This window comes from Trachurus japonicus, chromosome 4 (genome assembly GCF_045865225.1).
Source record: "Trachurus japonicus isolate A0001 chromosome 4, Traja_1.0".
In the NCBI taxonomy this organism is placed as follows: Eukaryota; Metazoa; Chordata; class Actinopteri; order Carangiformes; family Carangidae; genus Trachurus; species Trachurus japonicus.
The window spans coordinates 22,682,661-22,705,894 of NC_140910.1; the positions used below are offsets into that span (position 1 = coordinate 22,682,661).

Consider the following 23,234-nt stretch of genomic DNA (forward strand, 5'->3'; position numbering starts at 1 on the left):
GTGCTGCTGTGATGGTGATGAACACACGACCTGCGAGCTATTGTTGGGGAGGAAAGAGAAGAACTGAGACTGAGAGCTGGAGATCAACCAGCCGACAGGAGCCCGTCTTTAACCTCGTGACAGAAACACAGCGGAGGAGAGGAAGATCGATGAAGAGGTGAAGAGAAAAGTATAGAAAAGACTGACAACTCCTTTTACACACAGAGAGAACATGGAACCAGTGTTTCCTCTACATATATGGATTCAGTTGTGGTGTGTCATCGCTGCAATAACATCACCACTATTGCACATGCTGATCTGAATTTAAAAATGATCTAAAGTGGCGATTCTTGCCCCGTTTGAGCCCAAATACCATCGTGTTCATAATTAACTGCTTTTCCATTCAACGTCAAAGTAAGAATTGTGCTGCGACCTGCACAAAAGCAACAAAGGCAGCCCAAAACAGTGCTGACAGTAACCATAAAAATCAAAATTACCCCAACTACTATGACTAGGAAATTAAAGAGAAAATATGGAATAATTAACCTCTTTTTTTTTAACAAATAATGAGAAGCAATCACATGAAGATGACGTTCCCTTTCAAAGAAGCTCTCTACATTGTCAAACCCAGCATTACACATAAAATTAAAGTCATTGTCTCACAGTGTCTTAAAGCAAAGCATCCCCCTCTTGACATCCCATCTCATGAAAACCCAGCTATAGTAATGACCTGCAACACACACACGCGCACACACACACAGACAAGGCAGGAGAAAGAGGCTTTAGCTCATCCCCCAGATTAAAATAACATGATTAAATATGGAAAGAGAACAGAGGTCTGAGGGGCTCCTGCGGGACTTCATTAGGGCAAATTGCCAAAGAATGAAACATGAGTTAGCCAAGAGAGACTGCGGGCTAGGCCAATACCGCCGGGACCCCGGAGCAGCAGCCGCTGTTATACTGCTGCAGCTTCACAGTCAATGTGTGAAGCGGACACACACTATCACACACACAAGCGCAACTACCAGGAGACCCCCTGCTCGCTGACACACACAGTGTCACAATTGACCGGCCAAAAGTGGGCGAGTTTGGCGGCTGAAAACCACTGCCAGAGAAAAAGAAAAAGCGAGAGCCCCACCCCCTTCGCAATCCACCCAAACATCAAGCCTGGACATCTGAAAGGCTCACGACAAAAAAAGTCTAAGAGCGTGTGTGTGTGTGTGTATTTGTATGTGTCCATGTGCCTCCCTCCCTGCATGTTTAACTGCATCCATTTTTCATATCGGCCAGAAAAAAAAAGCAAAGATCTTTTCTTTTCTTTTTTTTATTGTCTCAGTGCAATCTCTCATACACCCAGTCCCACAATAGTTAGGACTTAATCAACATTTAATTGGTGTCTTGCTCTGTGTATCTGCATATGCATATTTACACTGCCTGCCGTCTTCAAATAAAACACAACAATGCCACGCTCCTGTCAGGATTAATTCCCTGGCAAACAGTTTGTTTTTATTGTTAATTCTGAAAATAAATCAATGCTATGAATATTAATGTGTGAAAGTGAAGCACTTGGTGGAAGAGCTACTATCAAAACCAACACACCCTTCTCTCCCCTTTTCCAAAGCAGTGACGGTAACAGGCCATTAAATTGTGATGAAGAGAGGTCAGAAAAGCGGCTCTGGGTATACATACACACATACGTACACACATCACGCACGTGCATGCACACACACACACACACACACAGTGGAGAGCCAACAGGCGAGTGTATTCCTCCTCTGGGAGTGTGAGACAAGCCCCAGCCATTCTCTGGTACCAGGAGGTAATGGCACAGAACACCTCGCTAACCAACTCCAATTATCTCCACCAGGCCTCAAGGTGAGTCCCCCAACTGGCATGATTTACTCTCAGGTTGAAAGGGAAAACAGGAGTCTCTCTGTTTCTCTTCTTCTCAGGCTGGGTGGCTGGCTTCAGGGAGTTGGCCGAGAGGGAGGGAGGAGGGGGGGGGGCATACTGAAACTAAGATAATGATTTATAAAGCAAATCTAGATTTCTGTTTTCTTTTATTTCCTATCTCCAAAGCGATGGAAGTGGCAGTGTGCCTGAGATAAGGTAACTTGGAGGGAACTGCAGAGGAATAGTTCACATATTTGCTTCTCTAATTCAGCTTAATACAAATCCCTGTGTCCTTGTTAAGGCTTTAGAACGAATGAGGCAAAAAGTAAAAAGGAAGATAAATTGGAAAAAAGAGAAATTGTACTCCTCTTTTTTTTCTTCATTTAGAGGGGGGCTTCACATGAGAGTGGGTCATGAGAGGCTAAGGCTGATAAAATATTTGCCAGGCTGATAAATAATAGATGAGTGGAGCCAAATGGCTTACACGCTCCACAAAAGACCTGGGTGCTTAATATTCCATTCAATGGAGAATCACAGATACAGTCCCCAAGAACAAATACAGGATTAGGTGCTGGGTCCAGTCCTCGGGGACCAGGGCTCTGCCTGGTAATGAGGGGCTGCCTGCCTCTCACACTGGGCGTGTGTGCGTGGGTGTGTGTGTGTGTGTGTGCGTGTGTGTGTTGCCCCTTCCTCTGAGAGAAGCTAACCGATTATACAGCGACAGCCTGCTTCAAAAAACAGTCAAGGTCTTTGGTTCTGCCCTGAGAGCTTTCTTAGCGCGCCGTATCTGAGACAGAAAGTGTCCATATACTAACACTGGTTTTCCCAGATCCATTCAACGCCACTAAAGGAAGAAGAGACGGAGAGAGAAAGATGGAGAGGCTTCAAGAGATGAAGAGGAGGAGGTCAAAGTGGGAGAAGAAGGAAGAAGTAAAGAGAAAATAAAATCTGCATTGCAAGTAGGTAGAAATAAAGCTCAGCTCAGAGGTCACACACCAGGTTTGTCAATAACGTGGTCTGAGTGTGAGTCAGAGGTTGTGTTTCAATTACAGACAACACACCAACAGTACACAGTGTGTGCTGCATATTCAATGTCTGTTTCTTATTGCTCTTGCAGTTAGTATACATATTGTATATAAACTGTTGGATGTCAGTCAAAGACACATTAAAACGCTTCTCCACAGATTTCAGACTTAGTTTCTTCTCCTTCGTTTTCTCTCCTGTGTTCACTAAACTCTTTTTCCCACCATTTACAATTTAGTTTAATATTTTCCAGCTGTGAGCAGCTACTCCGTTTCCTTTGTGCATTGCATTGTGGGATAATAATGGCCTCCGACAGCACACTGTTTTCAGTTTGCACACTTGTTTGAAAGAGTACCTAACTGTATCACTTTTACACAGTGAGTTAAACATTTGGAAGATGAATATTAAGCAGGAATACAGCTAATTTGATTTTTGTACAAGTAATTTGACCAAATTATGACAGAAAGTTAAAACAGTTCTAATTATACAGTATGTGGGCAGCCACCAAACTGATCTCCATATTCAGATGAGCTTGTCCTTCTACGTTTCTGAATGACAGCACGGCCTTACAGTACAACAATGACGTTTTCTTAAAGCACCAGACCTGCCACACACCTCAGATCTTCTCAACATTGCGACTATTAAGAGCTCTGCAGACTCTGTCAGCGAGCAGTGTGTTTCCACCCACTGACTCTTTCCTTTTTACCTGAGCAACTGGACATGTTGAAGTGAAACGCCAGACAGAAAAGAGCAACAGCTACTGTTGGGGCCTTCACACACCACTTTCACTTATTATTTTACATACGTTTTACATAAAGACAGAGAGAGAGAGAATATAACCTGCATTTATTCCCTCTGCCGGCAGTTTCTTCTCAGATGTAGAAACTTTTTTACATGTGTTATCTGACAAGTGAGAGCGGAGTGCGAGACAAATAGCCGCTGCTGTAGGCAACAGAATTCGATTTGACAGGAGGAATGGTATCAGCAGAGTTGTTCTTGACCTCCTCACACCAGACTCAAACACTCATTTCCCCTCCACAAGCCTTTCCTCCCAACTCCGTCCCTTGCACACTCTCCAAATTCTCGTTCACTGGTCTCGTTTTCATCCCAATCCTTCATTTCTTATTCTGTTTTCTCTTCGCCTCCCCTCTCTCCTCCTGCCGTCCTTCTGCCCGTCGCCACCGCTCCCTCATTCCTCCTGTTTGTTTACCGCCGAGTTAGCCTTTCCCTCTCCCTCCCCTGCGCCGAATAAGTCGCCAATTACCTGCGCTCTGCTTTTCCCTCTGTTGACAAACACCGATGTCAGGCCCGGCGCAATGCAGGTGTGCCACAAACAAGTAGGTGGAGAGACGGGGCACAGAGGACAACCCAGGGTAACAGCTAACGCCAGGCCTCCCACGCATGCACACAGAGTCGCCGACTCTTTCACAGAAAGACATAACGGCATAAGGCACCAACACCTGTGAGCGCACGAGACACGCACAAACAGATGCATGCAAAAAATAACAACAAAAAAAGACACACGAACACCCACAACATGCGCATGTGCACATACACGGCCACGGTGGCACAACACAAACGTTAAGTCAGACACATGGCATGGGGCTGAGATGAGTCTATTGAGGGGGGGAAAGAGGGGAGGAAGAGGAGGAGGAGGAGGAGGAGAGAGGAGGGGGGGGTGTCCCGATGTTCTGTGGATGCCCAACAACAGAGAGACACATTAAGACACCCAGGAAGAAGGAGGTAAAGGCAGGGAGAGAGAGAAAGAGAAAGAGAGGTGCAGAGTGCAGAGTGAGTGAGAGACAGATGGACAGAAAAATAATATGTCAGCGAGCAGGAATAACTAAGACAGAGAGAAATAGAGAGAAGAAGTCGGGGGAAAGAGAGGCAGAGGAACAACAGAGGAAAAGGCAGGAAACAGAGAGACAGCTGGCACTCTAGGGCACGGTGGATGGATAGCTCCTTGTTAGCATAGGCCTGACAGGCTGATGAGAGCGCTGCTGTCAGCTGGTGCCGGGGCCGAGCTGTGTGAGTTTGGGCAGGGCAGAGGCTGGGCTCGAGAGCTGGGGGGCCTCGGCAGATGAAAGACATGGAGGGCGGTGGGGCGATTGGTGGTGGTGGGGGTGGGGGTGGGGTGGGGGGCCTCCCAACTGACTAGTTAGAGGAAGGGCCGATGCAGCCCTATTATACGGCCCTGTGACAAGGCTGCACGCTCGGCTGGCTCCCGCCCCCTGCGCCACCGCCGACCGACCGGCCCTTCTTTTAAAACAGTGGTACCATTCACCTCTGGTCACGAAACAGCAATAAGTCAACTGACGCATTGTTGTAAGATCATGATTTATTCCTTTGCTGTTGGCTGCTCGCGAGACGCGCCGGCCATGTACCGACAGACTGACACAGTGGGTTCACCGGGGGCTTTAACACAGGCAGCACCTAGAGCAGGCAGAATAAATGCAGTATATCTATGTGTATGTGTGTTATGTGTGTGTGTTTCACTGTCTCTCTCTTTCTCTCTCTGCTCTTTCCTTTCTCTGTTTCTCTCTGCTTGGCTGAGAGGCTGGACAGGCGGAGGTGGTGAAAAGCAGCTGGATGGTACTAACGATGTTACTAACAATACCTTTTCTCATACATCCTCTATCTGTGGCAGGCAAACTATAGAAATATTACCTGTCTATCCAGCGACTGCTAACACTCACTTTAGCAAACATTATGACAAACTCTGACGTTAATTATATATTTCGCATTCCTTTATGATATTTGATCACAAGACAGTGGTGTGGATAATGAGCTGCTCTCTTTTCAGTTAAGCACATATACATAGCCGGCTTCAAGAATCATGGCAGCCATTTCCACTTGAACTAAGAGGTCACTCGAATCCAACAGCGAAAAATAACGCATCACAGGAGCAGTAATAACACCAGGCCCGCTAGTAATCCCAGTGGAGATGTGAAAATACCTTTGTACTACAGTGCCTGACATATATCGCTACCAAACCAAAACACCTCTCCCCGAGGAAGATGGATGGATAGACAGATGAGTGGATGAAGGATTGCAGAGGATAAAAGGCTTACAGAGGTAAAGGTCTGACGTGGAAGCTCTTAAAATATCCTGTCGGCATATATTTGTTAAAAAAACAAGGCAAGATTTGTCTCCGAGCCGCAGAAAACTGTAAATCACAGACAAAATCACCTCCGCCCCCCTCTTCCCTTTCTAAAAAGAAAAACACCTTCACCCTTGAGTCTGATAATTTACATCGTGTAACCCTCGTGTCACAGCACAGTGTGCTGCCTCTACCCCGAGTGGAGGTGCTGCTGGTCTGAAAAGCTGAGGGGAGACAGGTGAAACTCTCTGAGGGCTGGGTAATTTTTTTTTACAGCTCATGCTGATTATAGCTCCTATGGGATACCTTGGTACAACCCCCCCCCCCACCACCACTACCCCTCCAGAACCCATCACCACCACGGGCCCCTCCGGCTGCTCAGTGTTGTGCAGCCTTGTAGATACAGAGGCAGGACGGGCTTCACTACAGATACAGATAGGGCTTGGATGACATCACTTCCCTCTTCCATCTCATCTGTCATAAACATTTGGCTGTGCCTCATCAGTCTCAAAGATAACAGGGGAGGAGGGGGGGATGAGGAACAGAGGGAGGAAGAGGGGAGAGAGACAGAGCGATTTCCTCCCTCATGCAGACAGAAGTGACTTTAAATTATGTGAACGAGCTAAGACACGTAATAACGGATAATTTAAGGCTTTGTGGCCATTAATATGTTGCGGTTACAAGACAAACAGTCAAATATAATCCAGGCTTCAGTGTGGATTTCACAGCTTGTCAGAGCTCGGCGAAGACAGCGCGGCTGTCTTGACTGCAGGATGCCAGCGTGGGGAGAGGAGGAGGAGGAGGAGGGGTGGGGTTGTGGTGCTGGTGGCGACAGATCAGTTCAACTCTCTTCTGTACAAGTAGCATCGCCATGTCAGATAAATATTCTCATCGTGCTACTTAGGGTTTTGATATCCTGCTGGAATATTGATGAAGAGTATCGTGTTCAATCTAGGAAACAGTCCCAACATTTGAGCTATAGACTTTTTTTGGCAGAGCACTTCGATCTCTGGATTTGACATGAAGCCAAAAGATCGCAACTGTGACTCTCTGACTGTAAATTAGCAACATTTTCTCATATTATGACTTTCTCTTTGGGTAGCGTGCAACTAATCCACAGCATCGAACGTGGCAAACGGAGAACACAAAGCATACTGTAACATTTCGTGACTGAAAGCTTCATCTAAACTTGAATGAAAAGTGTTAGGAAACTTACACCAACAATGTTTTGACATTAGTCATCCTTCAAGTAGTTGGGATGTTTTAACTGTTTTCTAACCCATTTTCCCTCTTGTGTGTGACAGGGCAGAGCTGATAGGTGACTGCGGCGGAGAGAATGGACTCACAGTGCTAAGCTTGCTTGAGGTAATGATGATGCGCCGTTCGTGCAGCATACTGGCGTAGAGCTGGAGCATGTTGTTGACGTCCACAGCCACAAAGTACTCTGTCAGGTTCCTCTGGAGATAGACAGGAACAGAAGGATATTGCAGGTACATAATAAACTGTCTTTGCTTGCAGTAAAGTGTCAGTGCTACAGACGGCGAGAGTGCCACAGTGTGCCATAACGAGAGACAAGCAGTGCTGGCTGGGAAAAGGACTTGGACTTCTCCCTCGGCACATATTGCTGCACGGTAAAAAAAAAAAAAAAGTAAGTGGACAAGAAGTTCATATTTAAATGACATTTATCCCTTCCATCCACATGTTATAGTCATGTTTAGAAAACTGACACCGTATCAATCATTGCTGCTTAGAACTGCCAGGCTTGGTTACTGTTTTCCTCTGGTGTCACTCGCCGTAAAGCGTAAAAAGATGACACGAGCTACGAAGACTTGGGAAGGCTTGGGATGATACGAGCTACGATTTAAATACTCAACAAAGAACATGTGTTCAGTTTGAATCCTCAAAATACCCATGGTGATCACTGAACTTCGACATTAAAAGTACAAGCACCACAGGAGATCAAACTGAAACAAGGGGATGATGCAATAATTTCAAAAGGTGACAAGTGTATCTGATTAAAAACGATTAGAGGCAGAGATTTCTAGAGGAGAGGGATCTCTCTTTGTCTCTTTCTGTCTCTCTTCTTTTTCTTTTTCCATGAATACTTACACTCTCAGGGATAGTTGGCAGTCCATTGATATCCGGGGCGATGAAGTAGGAGTGCTGCGAAAACACAAACATGCGGGAGAAAGAAGAGGGAAGGTCACAAGTGAAGCATACCACTCACACAGAAGAGAATAAGGCGAAGAGGGGGGGGAAAGGCCGTTCACTTTGTTCTATGATTTATGGCTCATCTTCAGCTCTGTCTATATGAATTGCTGAGCTGGTGTCTGAACTGTGGCAATGCTTTTATCAGGCCTACAGAACAGAGAAAGCTCAATAGCAGCTCAGCTCCCAATAGACACAGACTGGGGTGATGTCTCCGGTGGAAAACTGGAGTCTTTATTTAAGCATTAAAAAGGCTTGTGGAGCACCAAGACACAGACAAAAGTATACGTGCACTAACTGTGCACGTGTGCATCCACACAGACACACACTCAGGCATGCACACACAGGTTGTTTAGAGGATCACAGGGCTGCCTGTCTCACTTTGGGAGAGCAGGGCAGGTTCAGTGTTCAGATCAAAGGGGCCTGAGAGAGGTGCTGTTTGGAGACAGGTAGACAAACCACCAACTGAAACACACCATCGTGTCTCCGTCTCTCTCACACACACACACACACATAAACACACACTCTCGCTCCTGTATCCTTAGTACACCTGTGTTTTTCTGGGCCTTCACTCGACCATCTGTTGCAGGTCTTCTCTTGGATCCACTGTAGTGTGTGTAGAGTAAATTCTCTCACACTGCAAACACAGTATTTAAAGTAAGATATTACAATTTATTCATCTGCACAGGGTCCACACTTGTGACAAATACTGACTTGTTTTGCGGACTGTTGGACTAATAATGTCAGGCTCACACCCACAGTCTGTGCTTGCTCTAATATTAGAGACTTCATTTCATTTGTGGCCCCTTCGGGAGGAAGAATTATATCTGGCACCAGAAAGGTGGTTGTAAAAAGGTGCTGTACTCATGACCTAAGACTGAAAAGGAAACACTTTTTTCCCCCCAACTGTATATCTGCACTTCTGTGGCAAACTCTTCGGCCAGTATGCACTAAATAGAAAAACACAACTATTTGAAAACACATTTCAAATGCAAGCTCAATAACATTGTTCGATAGAGAACAATGTGGCAGTTATATTGTACATCACAAACAACATTTGACATCACAAATTATTACAGTAAGAACATGCAAATATTGAGACCTATTGTTAACCAGCCACCCTATCAAAAGTATCATCACCAAGAGAGAAAGATGTCTCTGATTATAGAGACACAAGACCACAAGAGGAGAGAGAAAGCCCCACCCATCACAGCCAGAGAGAAAATAACCAAAGCTTTAAAAAGAAAATAGATCATCTTATTGTCCTGAGAAAAGTAACAACAGTTTGTTTTCGTGCAACATGATACAGATTCAAAAAGTTGTATTTTATTCTGTGCCATTTTGAACAGCTGGGTCTACACTTGTCACGACTGATGTGTGTAAATTACTACAAAAGATGCTTTTGATCTGATCAGTACTGTTCTGGTGCCTAACAATGTTATATTAATCAGTCATCCAGTGGTGGGAACTTTTTCCCAATTGCTATAAATCCCATTGTCACCAATGAAAAGGCGAATGGTAATTAACCTTAAGTGAGCAAATGAATCACTAATTGAGATAATTAAAAAGAAATAAACATACAGTACAAGTGCTTTGTCTGTTGTTGACTTTGGATCATTTAGTTTAATGTAAAACAACCTAAATATTTCACTTCCTAAGTGCATATATTAATTGTGAAAATTGAAAAAGAAATTAACATGAATAAACAACTATTGTATTCCCAAATGAGGGTCATTGTTGTAGTCAGATGAAGCTGAGGAGATAAACATGGAACACAAACACTAAATCGCTGCCTTTTTTTTCTCTTAATTTCCTAGCCAAAAGATATACGTTCATGAGCGTTCGATTTGTAAACTCCTACACACACCGTTCTTTATGGTAGGTGTTATCGGGCAACCATAATTTATGCATATTTTAACCAAATGTGAAAATCTATCTACAAAAAAAAAACCAGACACACTATTGTTTTTTTGACACTTCAATGAAGTGAAGTCCTCCTCTAAATTTAGCTGCAACATGTGCACTGAAGGTGTAGAAAAAGTCCCGAATATGCATACAATGTAAGATTAAGGTCTTTTATATCTTGTTTCCAGAAGCAAAAGGCTAAATATACATGTTTTAATATACGTAGTTGATGTTAAGTTAAAAAATACGAATTCTTGGCAGATCAAAAATGTCAAAACTGAACCAACCAGTTGTTTTATTTACAAGGAGCTTTTTGCCCACAAGCAAGACGGAAGCAAAACCACCAGGTTTTTCTGCCCTGGAGTAATGTGCAGCTGGAAAATGTACCTAATGCTTTTAATTTGTATATTCTGAGGATTTTTCAAGAACGGTATCTTGGGTAAAATGCTTTGCCGACGATTTTTCTTCTTAAGGTATATTGCTCAACTTGTGTTTACACTGGAGCAGAGGAGCAGAGGTAGGCTAGCTAGCATTGCAGCTATCAGAACATTTAATACACATGTATCACAACATGAAATACTACAAGACATGATACATAATGAACCTCAGGGATTAGCTGTGTGGATTTTATAGTACACAAAGACTGAATAATTGACACTCTATTGGCTTTGTTTTCTTTAATCAAATTGTGTGGACAGACAGCAAGCGTTGTTAAAAATCCTGGTTTCAAAGTCATGTTTGCTAAACTTATTCGTAAACCCACTGCAAAGAAGACCAGGAACAGGATGATTAAAGGCTAAATAAACCCAACAAATAAATTATTGTAAAAAGATCAGGGACTCTGGGAAATACATGAGAGGCTAAGAGTTCCCCCTGTAACTGCCACACAAACAGTGAGGTGCACCGTACTGTTTAAATCTCTCGACATCTCCGTCTTTCTTTTCCTTCTGTTTGCTAAATAACGTTTCCTTCCCCGTTGGTCGACAAATTCGTGGCACTGTGATAATCACAAGCCGTGCTCCTCAACCCAACCCAGGCTTTCATTGGCTGTTTGCTTGCTTATCTGCCTTTTTTCTTGTTCTTTCAATCACATGTTTATACAAAAACACTGAAAGTGGGTTAACTGGAAAGGCATCAAGGAGATTTTTTGAGCACAATTGCGTTTGCTTTAAACATAAAGAGAGAGAGGGGGGGTGGGGGTGAAAACTTTTGATATTCAGAGAGAGAATATAGCAGAGTGGAATGGCATTAATCATTTACAAAGTTTGATTGTTTTCCAGAGGAGAAGAAACATACACCAAGGCCCAGGATAGTTTGTTTTTGTTATATTTAAAAAGATAGCGCAGCTTATTTGGCCAAATTGGAAAGCCGCGGCTCCCATGCGATTAGTACAGCAGCGGTTTCATATTTCACAGCAGCCTCCTTCCCTCCTCCCAACTCTGCTGTTCACTCATTCCCCTCCACTCACCGGCTCCTTGCTTTGCCGATCTCGCAGTACTTGCCCAGTGGCAATATACAACTGCTCATTCTTGCACAATGAGAGAGGGAGAGGGAGAGAGAGAGAGAGCAAAACAGGGTTCACACATGAAAGGGGACAATGATCCTTCTTCTTGGCTGCCATGATAAAACAAAAAACCACTCTTTTAGGGAATAATTCTGCTTCATCAATTAAATATCAAACCAGTGGCTTCTGCAGAAAAGAGATGAAGCTATCACCTCTGTTCTCCGGGGCTTCTTTTCCAATGAAGCTCGGAGATTCAGATGAAAAGGTTTAGTTCGCATTCGAGAGCTGATAAAATAAATAAATAAATAAAAAATACTGACACAAAGAAAGGATTATTCACAAGGAATCTACACTGACCTTGTTAACTCTCGTAGAGATCTATTGATTACCTCATATTAGTCATATTATGTTGTATATTCATCGGTGTAATTAGATGCGTATCTTTCAGAGACCTATGCCACGGAAAAGACCCAGAGTTGCTTCTTCAATTGGTAAAAAAAAAACGAGAAAAAAAAGACAGAGGCTAACAATGAAACTCTTTTGATCCCATTACGGTGTTGAGTTCGTATAGATACTACTGCACAACACACTGAGAGTGCACCAGCCCCATTGAAAACCATTAAATTCTACTTAAATAGGACAGGTTTATGGTAGGCAAAAGTGTTCAGGAGTGAGTGTTTTATGTACGAGCTGGAAACACACAAGGAGAGATTGTGTCAGAGTTAACGCAAACGCCGGCCGGCTTTGAGGGACCTGGGATCATTAAGCCATTTTGGTGTTTGATAAGCGGGAGACATGACGAATTGTGAAAGGAGCCTTCAAGTTTAAACATGTCCAGCTCCAGCTTATCACACAAAAACCTGTTAGCGCCACTTCTTGTTTCCAAACAGAGTGTCAGCGGTGGGCCCTCGGTGTCTCTCTGCTCCTGCCTAGTGCGGCGTCTTAACCTCTTCCTCCACTTTCTGTCTGCTCGGCTGCTCCCTCATCCATCTCCTCCATCTCAACCTCTTTCCTTTGTTGATCTCTCCCTGCTTCTGCCTGTCTGCCCTATTTCTTCTTTTTGTCTGTTTTCATGCCATCTTTGTCTCCTCCTCTCGTCTTTGTGTCAATTTTGTTTTAGTTCTCATTATCCCTCAATTTCTGTCTCCACTTTTTTTTTTTTTTTTTTTACGATTTCTCGTTTTGTCTTCAGTATCTTTTGCTCTACTTTTAAACTATTCCAGCCATCATCTCCTCTTCTTCTCAACAGTCTCCTTCCTGTTGCAACAACACACTCTTAGAGCGAGCAACCCACCTGGCCTTCTCTCCCTCTTTCCCTTTTTCTGCTCAAAGTTGTCTTGCCTCTGATAAGGAAGAATAGAAGATCTATACCTACCACACTCAGGTTGACTGGCGTGAAGGGCTTTGGCACAGGCAGATCATGGAGAGAATTCAGCATGTCATTCAAGTCATTTTCCTGAGGGGGGGGGGGAGAGAAACAAAAGAGAAAGAAACATAAAAACATAGGACACATGCATTTTATTTTTCTTGTGTTGTTGATGTCACCACTTATGTGTCAATCTTAGCAACAGTGTTGGGACAGGCGCTCGCTGCAGACCAGAGGGCAATCCTGCAGCGAGGCCTGAAGGGCTCCAAAACATCCGACTGACATATGTTTAACGAGCAATGCTGAGGTTAAAAGACGGCTGAGCGTAGGGCTGCAGACGCTTATTATCCGGCGGCGTTGATTTACGGCCGAGAGCGGGCTGTCATTAATTAAGCGAGGGGGTCTACGCTCTAAAGACAGGGGGCTTTAAGAAGCCGTCGGAGAGCCGTCGCTTGACCACAGAACAGGCCCCGAGATTATTCCTCCAGCATTTATGAGCTCCACGACAAGACTGTTATTTACACTCTCAGGCCACTAGCTGGAGAACCGGAGAAACTTTGCAACTTGTATTTAAACTCAACTCAACTAAACTACTGTGAACACAGAGGCTGGGCACTGTTTGTTTGAGCTTCTGTTGCCCTCTCAGAGAACTTTGTTTTGGTCTTGGCTACGAGCTGTTGCTTGTTTGAGGAAATGTGCATGTTGTTTGTGTGTGTGTGTGTGTGTGTGTGTGTGTGTGTGTGCGTGCTAGAGAGAGAAAAAGAAACCGAGGAGGAATGGGCGGCAATATACAGTAAAGAGAAGAAGGAGAAGGGGGGGTGGGGAGGAGGAGGGGGTGTTAGGGTGTGTGCAATCGAACAGCCTCCTGTCATGAGAGGCTCAATGCTCACACGCATGGTCAGCAACACGGCCTGGGGAAACAGTTCATTTACCCTTCGCCTTAAACCCTCATCGCTCTTCTGTCTTCCCTCGTCTGTCAACATCTCCCTCTCGCCTGGAACGGACAGCGGGGTAAATAGAAACCAAATCATGCACACTAACACTTCAGTCACCCAGGATTTCCAGCAATCTTTCTGTCTTTCTCTTCTTCACTCTTTTCCCCACACACAAACTGTCCTCTATTCTGCTCGTCTCTGTCTCTCTCTTTTTCTCTCTCTGTATATTCGATTATCCTGCTGAGTTCCTTTCAGTCACAGAAGTGCGTGTATGTTTATGCGATTGTCTTCTTTAGCAACACTCTTAGTCCTGATCATCGCTCTCTGAGGGTCTCTGAGGGAAGCAGTGACTACATGACAATTGAAAGCGGTCCCAAAGCTCTCTGCTCTCTCTCCCATTGCTCTGTCTTCCTCCCTCCTTCTTCCTCTCTCTTCAGTCTAAACATGGGAACATCACCTACACCCTCTGCGCTAGACGCTGCACATCTCCCCAGTTTGTTGCATATTTTACATTTCCCCTCCCTTTGCTAGTACAATGCAGTGAATAGTCAGGGGAAAAGACTTTTTGTGAGATGCGAGAAGCATTTGTGTGTATGTATATGTGTACGCCTGTGCGCGTGCGTGTGTGTGTGTTTTTTTTTTCTTAACGATTTGTTTTCCAGTAAATCATCAGGAATAACTTCCAGTGTCAGATCAGCGTTTGGTCTGTGAAATGTCAACATTGTTGCTGCTAACAACAGAAGCCAAGTCAAGCCCAAGACGGCGAACAAAACTTGCACACAAAAGACAACATGCAGCATGCAGAGGAGGAACAGAATGGAGGAAAATATCTTACCACAGAACCGTTTCAAAAACACAAAACTGTGTGCTTGTTTCTCAGTCAGATCATGCTGCCATGTCTAACTGTCATGAAAATGTCCTGGTAAGGCACTTAATGTACATAAAACACTTAATACGCATCAGCATCCGAATGAGATCGTTACCTGTTGTTTCGTTAGGTAGTCTGCCAGTGTATTTAGCAGCTTGTAGTAGATTTCAAACCATGGTAGATAACTGGAAGAGAGAGAGAAACAAAGTTAGATATACAAACTCTGTACAAGCAAAACTGGCATTATCATATACAATAAAAAATAAATAGGATGTGGTGAATCGAAGCAGTAGTTTTGATGTCATGCAGTTTTCACATCATCATAGTCAACAGATGAAAACCTCCTGTGTGACATTACCCAATCTTTGTCACAATGTCTATACATACTTTTACTATCTGACAGACAGTGTGAACGGTTTGACTTAATGTATGTGCTGGGTATTGTTAGTGACCTAATGCTTCAAACAACACTGACATATATATATTTATATTTATATATTGTGCTCTCTGGTGCAGCTGCTCTGAACCACAGAGTCATTGTTGCCCTGAAAGAAAAGAAGAAAAAAAAAAGAAGTAAATGCTATCTAGTCCTTATTTTGACATTCTTCGTAACCAGGGCGCTCTGCATGCTAGGAATTCCTGTCATGTCTGCTCTTTCAGCCAATTGGAGGGGAGGATAGGAGAAAAAAAACACAATAGATTTTAGATTCTTTAACAACAACAAAACACACACACACACACATACACACACCATAGCTTTCATGTGATGCGGAGGGATGCTATGGTTTACAAGCATGCTGCTCCCAGATGCACGGGCTTAACAAAAATGCAGCCCAAGATGCCTCCTGCCCCCCCCACCCCACCCTACCCCTCCTCCTCCTGCCCCTCTCTGTGCTTCTTTTTATGCCCTTCACATATCAAGAAAAAAATAATAATCTTTGCCTTATGTAATTAATGTAAAATAAATAAATTCATTAACAAGCTCAAAAATAATTTATACTGCAGTGTTTGTGCTAAAGCTAATCACTAAGAACACCCACCATAAGCTAAAAGCATCTGCAGCATGGCTTTCTTTACTAACTTGACATATTCTTGGCCAAGTCGACTTGCTTCTTCTTGGTGGAAGATGGCCAACATTTTCTTTTGGCATAAAAGCTGTGAGGGTTCAGTTCATTTAATGTTATGTAATCAAATAATAAAAACATGGTGTCCTATCAAGGTATTGGATTTTTATTTAGTTTGGGGGGTTTAAACATGCAGGTTTGAACATTGCATGAATAATGATTCTGGATAAGGACTTCTTAGCATTGCGATGAAATAAACAGAAACTCCCATTAATGTTTCATAAACTTGCTGAGATGCAAGGGTTGAAAAATAAATTAGTGGCCAAATGAGGCAGTCAATCAAAAGTGGACTTGCTCACTGATTTTGCTGCATATTTGTTGATATCAGTAAGTGAACACAGTTTTAAATACAAGTCATTAAAACTATAATTTCATTGAAATAAAAAAAGCAGTTACAATCTGTATTTCCATGGTTATATAATAATACTTTTGTAATGGCAGAGTTTTGTGTGTGTGTGTGTGAGTGAGTTTATCAGCCACAGAAGTCCTGCACGGGCAGTTAGCAGGAGACCGAGGAGTTTCCAGGGCATGGGTCACTGGCTGCTCTGTAGACTGGAATTAACAGACAACAAGAAAACAATAAAGTGAACCTAATGCAAATTTTCATATCGCTAAATCCGCAAGGGGCCAATGACAGGCCGGGTTCCCGGAGAAGTGCAGCCAAGCGCACCAATCAGAGAGGCTGAGTGACCATTAGTCTGAAACAATCAGCCTCTTAACATGCCAATATTTTGACGTCTGCATGAAGATTTACCGCAATCAGGTCACACTCGCAGGAGAAGCTAAATCAAACATGCGTATGTTAATTCACATGCTGACCGGATATCAACCTGAAGACCTATTTCTGCCACATCAAACGTCATACAACACAAATATCTGCATATGGGGTCTCTTTTTTTTTTTTTTTTTACATTTAACCATTACACAAAATAGCCCAGTCTGATATACACACTAAGGGGGAGAACAAAGCCTTTGTGTTATCTGACTCCTGTTCGTATTTAAAAAGCCAGGCTTCTGGGCATTAATCCTTCATTTTTCACAGTTGAAGGGGATGTAAATAGGACTCTGGCTGTCAGAGCAGCCGTCAGGCCTCACAGTTCTCACAGTCATTACACTCCTGCACCAAGGTGCTGTAAATCCTTTGTTTTAGAGGAAAATGCATGATCACTGTTGGAGGCAGCCAACCCCTGAATTATCAATATTCCTCTAACGTCTTCCTACAATATGAAGTGGATTTCTATTCTTTATTCAAATGCAATTGAGTGTATATAACTTAAAGATGTATTGTTTTGCCCCCACACCCCACTCCCACCCCCCACCCCCCCGCTCTGCTCTCTCTGTTGATGCAAAGTTAAAGTTTGGAAAGCTTAGAGAGATACTCCTACTCGTCACAGTTCATTGCTCAGATCTGTTTGTGCTTCGCAAATCCTCCGATAGAGAGGAGCATCCATCACTGGAGTGCTCAGTGCGTGGGGGCCCCGCAATCTCTCCTGCCATTTTAAACACACGTCTTCTCAAAGTGCCATGTACTCAAAGAATGAACCAGTTAATCTGCGGCCCACTCACAGTGTGCACTCTCTCCATCCTCGACTCAGACCACCTAACTGCACAGAAATATCTAACAGAAGACAGGGCCATGGAAGTGGAACTTCTAATTATGCTGTTATGAATTGGAGAGCACACAAACACCAATGTGGCTGAAATCTTAAAAAAAAAAAAGTGCTTTCATCAGCATTGTATATGTATGTATATGTATCCGTGATGTGAATCTAGAGTGAAATACAAACACAAATAATCCAGTAAATCTCCAAACACTGCGGACACACATTATGCCTTTAAACCTCAGTTTTATGAAACCTTAATACCGGAGCCCTTTTTGCCACCATAAAGAACCAATAAGGTGTTAAGCATGACATTTACTCCTGCTCCTTAGATGAGTCTTAAATTCCCTTTAATGCACAGGCACCTGTAACCGTAAGTCATCTTACACTTTGTAGACGGCTCAGTGGAAGATTTCATTACACCTTTACTTTCTCGGGTCAAGGGTTAAGTACAGGGGAGGAAGTGTCCTCCGGCAACCTAATAAGTGACCACTAACCAGGAGCTATGCAGTCCCTAAAATGCATCCTAGAGCTTCAGCCCTTTTTAATGAAACTGAGCAAATTCATATTTTTCATCTCTGAATTACTCACATGTTCAACAGAAAATCCTTCAAAGTGTGAGAGACAACAAGAAGACAGGAGAATAACCGTGTAAAATAGAGCGAGTTATAATTCTCTGGTTGTGTGTGTGTGTGTGTGTGTGTGTGTGTGTGTGTGTGTGTGTGTGTGTGTGTGTGTGTGTGTGTGTGTGTGTGTGTGTGTGTGTGTGTGTATGTGTATGCGCATGTGTGTGTGTGTGTTTTTTTTTTTCTTGGACGTTTTTCCTGGCCCTTTTGACCATGGCTTTAGCAATGAGACTATAAAGGGCTGTACACATAAAACTGTCCTACTCATTAAGGCACTTCCTCCCGTAAGCAGAGGTGACAATTTTATGGTCCCAGCACTTCAACAATCACACAGACGCAAACTGTTTTAATTACCTTTATTTTATATCCATGGCCAATGATAGATAAAAATTTATATAAACTAGTGCGCCTGGGCCTTGGTGCTGTTACTTTTAACGGGACAAATTTGAACAGATAATTCTTTAGATAAACAACTAACAAATTCTGTATTTCTGGTGTCCCTCTATGGTTACGCTTTTTATTTTTTATTTTTTAGCAGAGCGAATCTGTTGTAATTTCTTTAATATAGGGGCTGCATAACTAATAGGTTGTAATGATGGCAGCTTAAATAATTACAAACAATTAGAATAAACTTTTGACCAAGAACCTTCAACACATTTAATTTACTCATTACTTGCATTTCTTCAATGAGATATCTAAAAATTCACTTATTCTTTCCCTCCACAGTGGGGATATTTAAGATAAGAAGAGGATAAAGATCAGGGTAAAAACAAATAAATAAATAAATAAAGAAGAGAGAAGAAAGAAAATGTAACTGGGTAGCACACAAACAATTTCAAATTAAAAAAAACTTTCTATACGTTATTTTATTATAAACGAAGTAAGCCATGCAAACTACTCAGAATGCATAATGAATTTTATACATCATATGTCAAATGAATTAGCATGTCTAACTCAGCGAGAGGGACAGGGGAGCCTCTGCTAATTGGCAGCGAAGCTTCATGCATAATTATGGGCCAAGCGTCTTTGCTGTCGCACCGTGGCAGTAGCCGAATAACGAGGAGAAAAGAGAGAGAGAGGGAGGAAGAGAGAGAGACAGAGAGAGAGAGAGAAGGAGAGAGAGAGAGAGGGGGGAGAGAAAAAGAGAGAGAGAGAAAGAGAGAGAGAAAAGAAACACAAAGGCCATGGAAGCTGGCCGGGAAGGGTGGGTGGTGTGGGGAGGAGGGACACTGTTCTTCACAGCAGCTCATCAGGGCAGCGACAAACCCACGACTGTCCATCAACAGCCACACACACACACACACACACACACATTCAGACACACACACACACACACACATACAGAGGCGAGAGCAGCACTTACAGGAGTGCTGCTTTACAGTGGGATGAAGAAAAGGCTTTGTGTTCCTTTTCCAGTTTGGTGTTTGTTAAACTGCTTAATACAGTCATTAAAAATGGATTTATTTTGTACATTTTTCCTCAGTTTGGTCCAAAGTGCATAAGCCTGTCAACTGAGATTAGCACTGGAGAGCTCCTGCTTTGTAATGGTAAGGTAATTACATCTGTAAAAACATTGTGTCAACGTACAATTACATGGGAATTAAAGGATAATAGCTTTTGTTGGAGAGTAATTACGTGAAGAAAACGCAATTTTCCTGGGTTTGGTGTCCTCATTTATGTATCCTGTGATATGATAAATCCACCTATGAAATATCAAAAACTGCTAAACTTTTGGATAATTATAGGCACATCACTAACATATTTGTGTGGGCAGATGAGAATATAAATTTGTTATTCTGGCATAGAGCAGCTCAGTGTGAAGTGTGAGAATGAATGAAAATGTTGTCTAAAAAAATCTGTTTTCACTTCTAAGATCTGGTAAATTAATTTTTTTTCATCACTCTTGAGAAATAAATGCAGATATTTAAAAAACCTTGTTCTGACAGTGATTCATAGATAATTTGCAAAAAGGGCAGGACAGACCAAGTCTTGGTTATTTGAAAGAGTAAATAAAGACACTGGTGTTTGAACAAGACTTGTTTCAAATCATTCCCTTGATTCTGATTCAGGGAGTAAAATGAGAAAAAGCTTTATACTTAATAACATTTTGGACATATAAATGACTTTATTTTGGCATTTATCTCATTTATGAACATCAAATATGGTCATCCTTGTGAAAAATATTCTGTGTATGATGACTACAGTGAAACTAAATGATTGTGAATGAGCGTGTGTGTGTGTGTGTGTGTGTGTGTGTGTGTGTGTGTGTGTGTGTGTGTGTGTGTGTGTGTGTGTGTGTTACCTGAGCAGACATATGCAGACCCGGCAGCCTTGAGTGAGTCGACAGAAACCAAACCTCTGTTTGCTGTCGATGTCCGTCAGCACAAAGGTGAAGTTCTGCCCCACCTGACTCTGGGAAACCCTGGGACCATGCAGACACAAGGAACACACACAAAACACACACAAACACACAGTTTAACAAAATGACCAAACCACATCAAGTCTTAACAATCAACAGAATACAGTAGGCTGATGTAAATCTAGGAAATCTTGTAAAAATTTAAAATAGAATATCTCGAAACACATTTTGCTTTAACTACATCAGAAACGAACTCTTTTTAACAGTCGAGTCTCACCATGAGCTAAATCTCTAGTCAAGGTCCAAATCTGATGTCACATATTTCCAGTATGGCTGCTGCTTGAAAAACTGTAAAACGCTTTTCTAACCTCAATGTAAATTCCAGCAAAACTCAGTGCATCCCTACTCCACTAGATGGCAGCAGCTCAGCTTCAGTAAAAGACCGTTCAGTCCTCCTCTTCCACCATCCCTCTCTCTCTTTCTCTCTCCCTCTCTCTCTGTCTTTACAATGGGAATTTTAACATGTCATTTTCCATACTGCAAACAAGAACCCGTGACTTTTCAGAGAGCCGGTGGCCTGACTGGACCTGCGTTACAGAGTGTGTGTGTGTGTGTTACGCATACACTTCCTTATAGTCTGAATTCTTTCACACACATGCACTCGTAAACAGTGTATGACATATCAAGTGGGCTGGTCACTAATGACCTCATCATTAACATGTGTCCTCCATATTATTTATTGCATTCTTCATCTTTTTTTTAATTTTATGGATATTTTGCAGCTGTTTTGTGTTTCTTTTTTTTCTTAAAACATATGCACAAAAGATATGTATGTATTCTGTAAGAGTTTAAGAGCAGAAATGCGACTTCCAATCACAAACACACTTATCATTAAACTTTGACAGATATGAGATTGATGTGATATCAAAGAGGGAGGGCAATTAAAGTTCATGTGATGCACAACACACACCTAATATACCTCATCTCATTTCCTTTTTCAAATGTGTATGTGTTTGTGTAAGTGGAAGGAGAGCTAGCTGTACATATATTCATACTGTAAGTGTGTGTGTGTGTGTGTGTGTGTGTGTGTGTGTGTGTGTGTGTGTGTGTGTGTGTGTGTGTGTGTGTGTCTGTGTGTCTGTGTGTCTGTGTGTGTGGTGTGGTGTGTGAGAGAGAAAGTGAGCCAGTGTTAAAAAAACACGGAAGCAGAGAAGGAGAGGAATCGTACCTTTCCACGTCAAAGGGAAAGCAGAACTTTGGTATCGTCTGAAGGACCTCCTGAGAAACCAGAACAGAGAGAGACACACACACACCCTTTTAGAGAAACACACACACAATACACATCACAAGAAAAACAATAACTGTGTATTTCAATATAAAGATCTCCTGGGCTTCCACTAAGTGGGTGCTATCAACTGGCTAAACAAAATGAGGATTAATGTTAAACACTGCTGATAGCAATCTGACAAAGACTTCACATCCCAAACACTGCAGCCTAAATGCACTTAATCCAAATGAATGGGCAATATAAACCACTTCATTTGGCAGAACAGAGTGGAACGTCTCCCCTTTTTTTTTTTTTTTCCTTCAAGGATGGGGAGGGATCCTCGATCCACAGCTTGAATAATTAGCAGTTAATAAGTTCATCGATTATCTGGTGCCAAAAGGAGATGAAAAGATGAAGGGAGAGAGAGAAAGAAAGAGAAAAAGAGGGAGAGAGAGAGAAAGAGAGGGGAGGGGGGGGGGGGACACAACGCCAAGGCTATGGTGGCAGATTGTAGTGACAATGGGCTAAGCAGCTCTGAGGGGTTAAGAGGTATGAAGGGGGGGGGGCAAGCCTTCAGGGCTTTACCTCCCAACACTTCCCTTGTGGGTTGAAGGGGGGGGGGGGGGTGTAGGCGAGGGTCTGCATGCTCTTGAAGCGAGGTGGTGGGGGAGGAGGGGGAGCTGGGGCAGGGGGGGGGGGGGCACCTTTCCACCAGCGGCATATGGATTTAGACAGGGAGCAGGAACAGAGCGGAGCACCATATGGGTGAGCCGCTCCAGACCGGCCACAGCCACTGAGCCACTGGTCCCCGCTCTGTCTGTCGCTCTGTCTGTCTGTCGCTCTGTCTGTCTGTCTGTCTGTCGCTCTGTCTGTCTGTCGCTCTGTCGCTCTGTCTGTCTGTCGCTCTGTCTGTCTGTCGCTCTGTCTGTCGCTCTGTCTGTCGCTCTGTCTGTCGCTCTGTCTGTCGCTCCGTCTCCTCTTCTCTCTGGCTGCTAACCTGGCCCAGAATAGACGCCAGGCAGCCACCAGGTCTCTTTTTTTTTGCCGTCTGTCTTTCTGCTACCTCTCTCTCTCTGTCTCTCTCTCTGTCCTGGCCAGGCTCTGCCAAACTCACAGTCTAATCCTGGGGACTGGGTGTCTCTCTGCTACAGGCTCTGGCCTCTCCCTCTCTCTCTCTCTCTCTCTCTCTCTCTTCCTCTTTCGTTCGCCTGCCAAGCTCGGCCACTGAGCCCAAGGTCTGTCTCTTCTTTCTGACTGGAGACGTCCGAGTTGAGAGTGATGCTGCTGCTGCTGCTGCTGCTCCACCGTCTCTCTCTCTCTCCCTCCCTCCCTCCCTCCCTCCCTCCCTCCCCCAGAGACAGATCTGGACGACAGGTTGGGTGTCTGCTGCTGCTGCTGCTGCCGACTGTTGCTAAGACCTCGCCGTGGGGAGCAGTCACTGATTCCCCATGCCCCTCCCCTCTCAAAACTTGCTAC

At 43.4% G+C, this 23,234-nt stretch overlaps 1 protein-coding gene across 2 annotated transcripts in view; it reads right to left on the minus strand.

Annotated features, from left to right (window-relative positions):
- The window catches only part of dennd1b (DENN/MADD domain containing 1B), a 105,755-nt gene that overhangs the window by 42,911 nt on the left and 39,610 nt on the right, over positions 1-23,234 (minus strand). The window contains exons 4-10 of one of the 2 annotated variants that reach the window (XM_085774777.1): positions 21,720-21,769; positions 20,435-20,554; positions 14,897-14,966; positions 12,988-13,068; positions 11,577-11,636; positions 8,105-8,158; positions 7,342-7,452 (exon numbers count right to left, since the gene is read on the minus strand). In XM_085774777.1, the coding sequence (XP_085630903.1) occupies positions 7,342-7,452; positions 8,105-8,158; positions 11,577-11,636; positions 12,988-13,068; positions 14,897-14,966; positions 20,435-20,554; positions 21,720-21,769 (546 nt within the window). The remainder of the gene's footprint in view (positions 1-7,341; positions 7,453-8,104; positions 8,159-11,576; positions 11,637-12,987; positions 13,069-14,896; positions 14,967-20,434; positions 20,555-21,719; positions 21,770-23,234) is intronic. The other variant, XM_085774778.1, reaches the window with a different exon arrangement.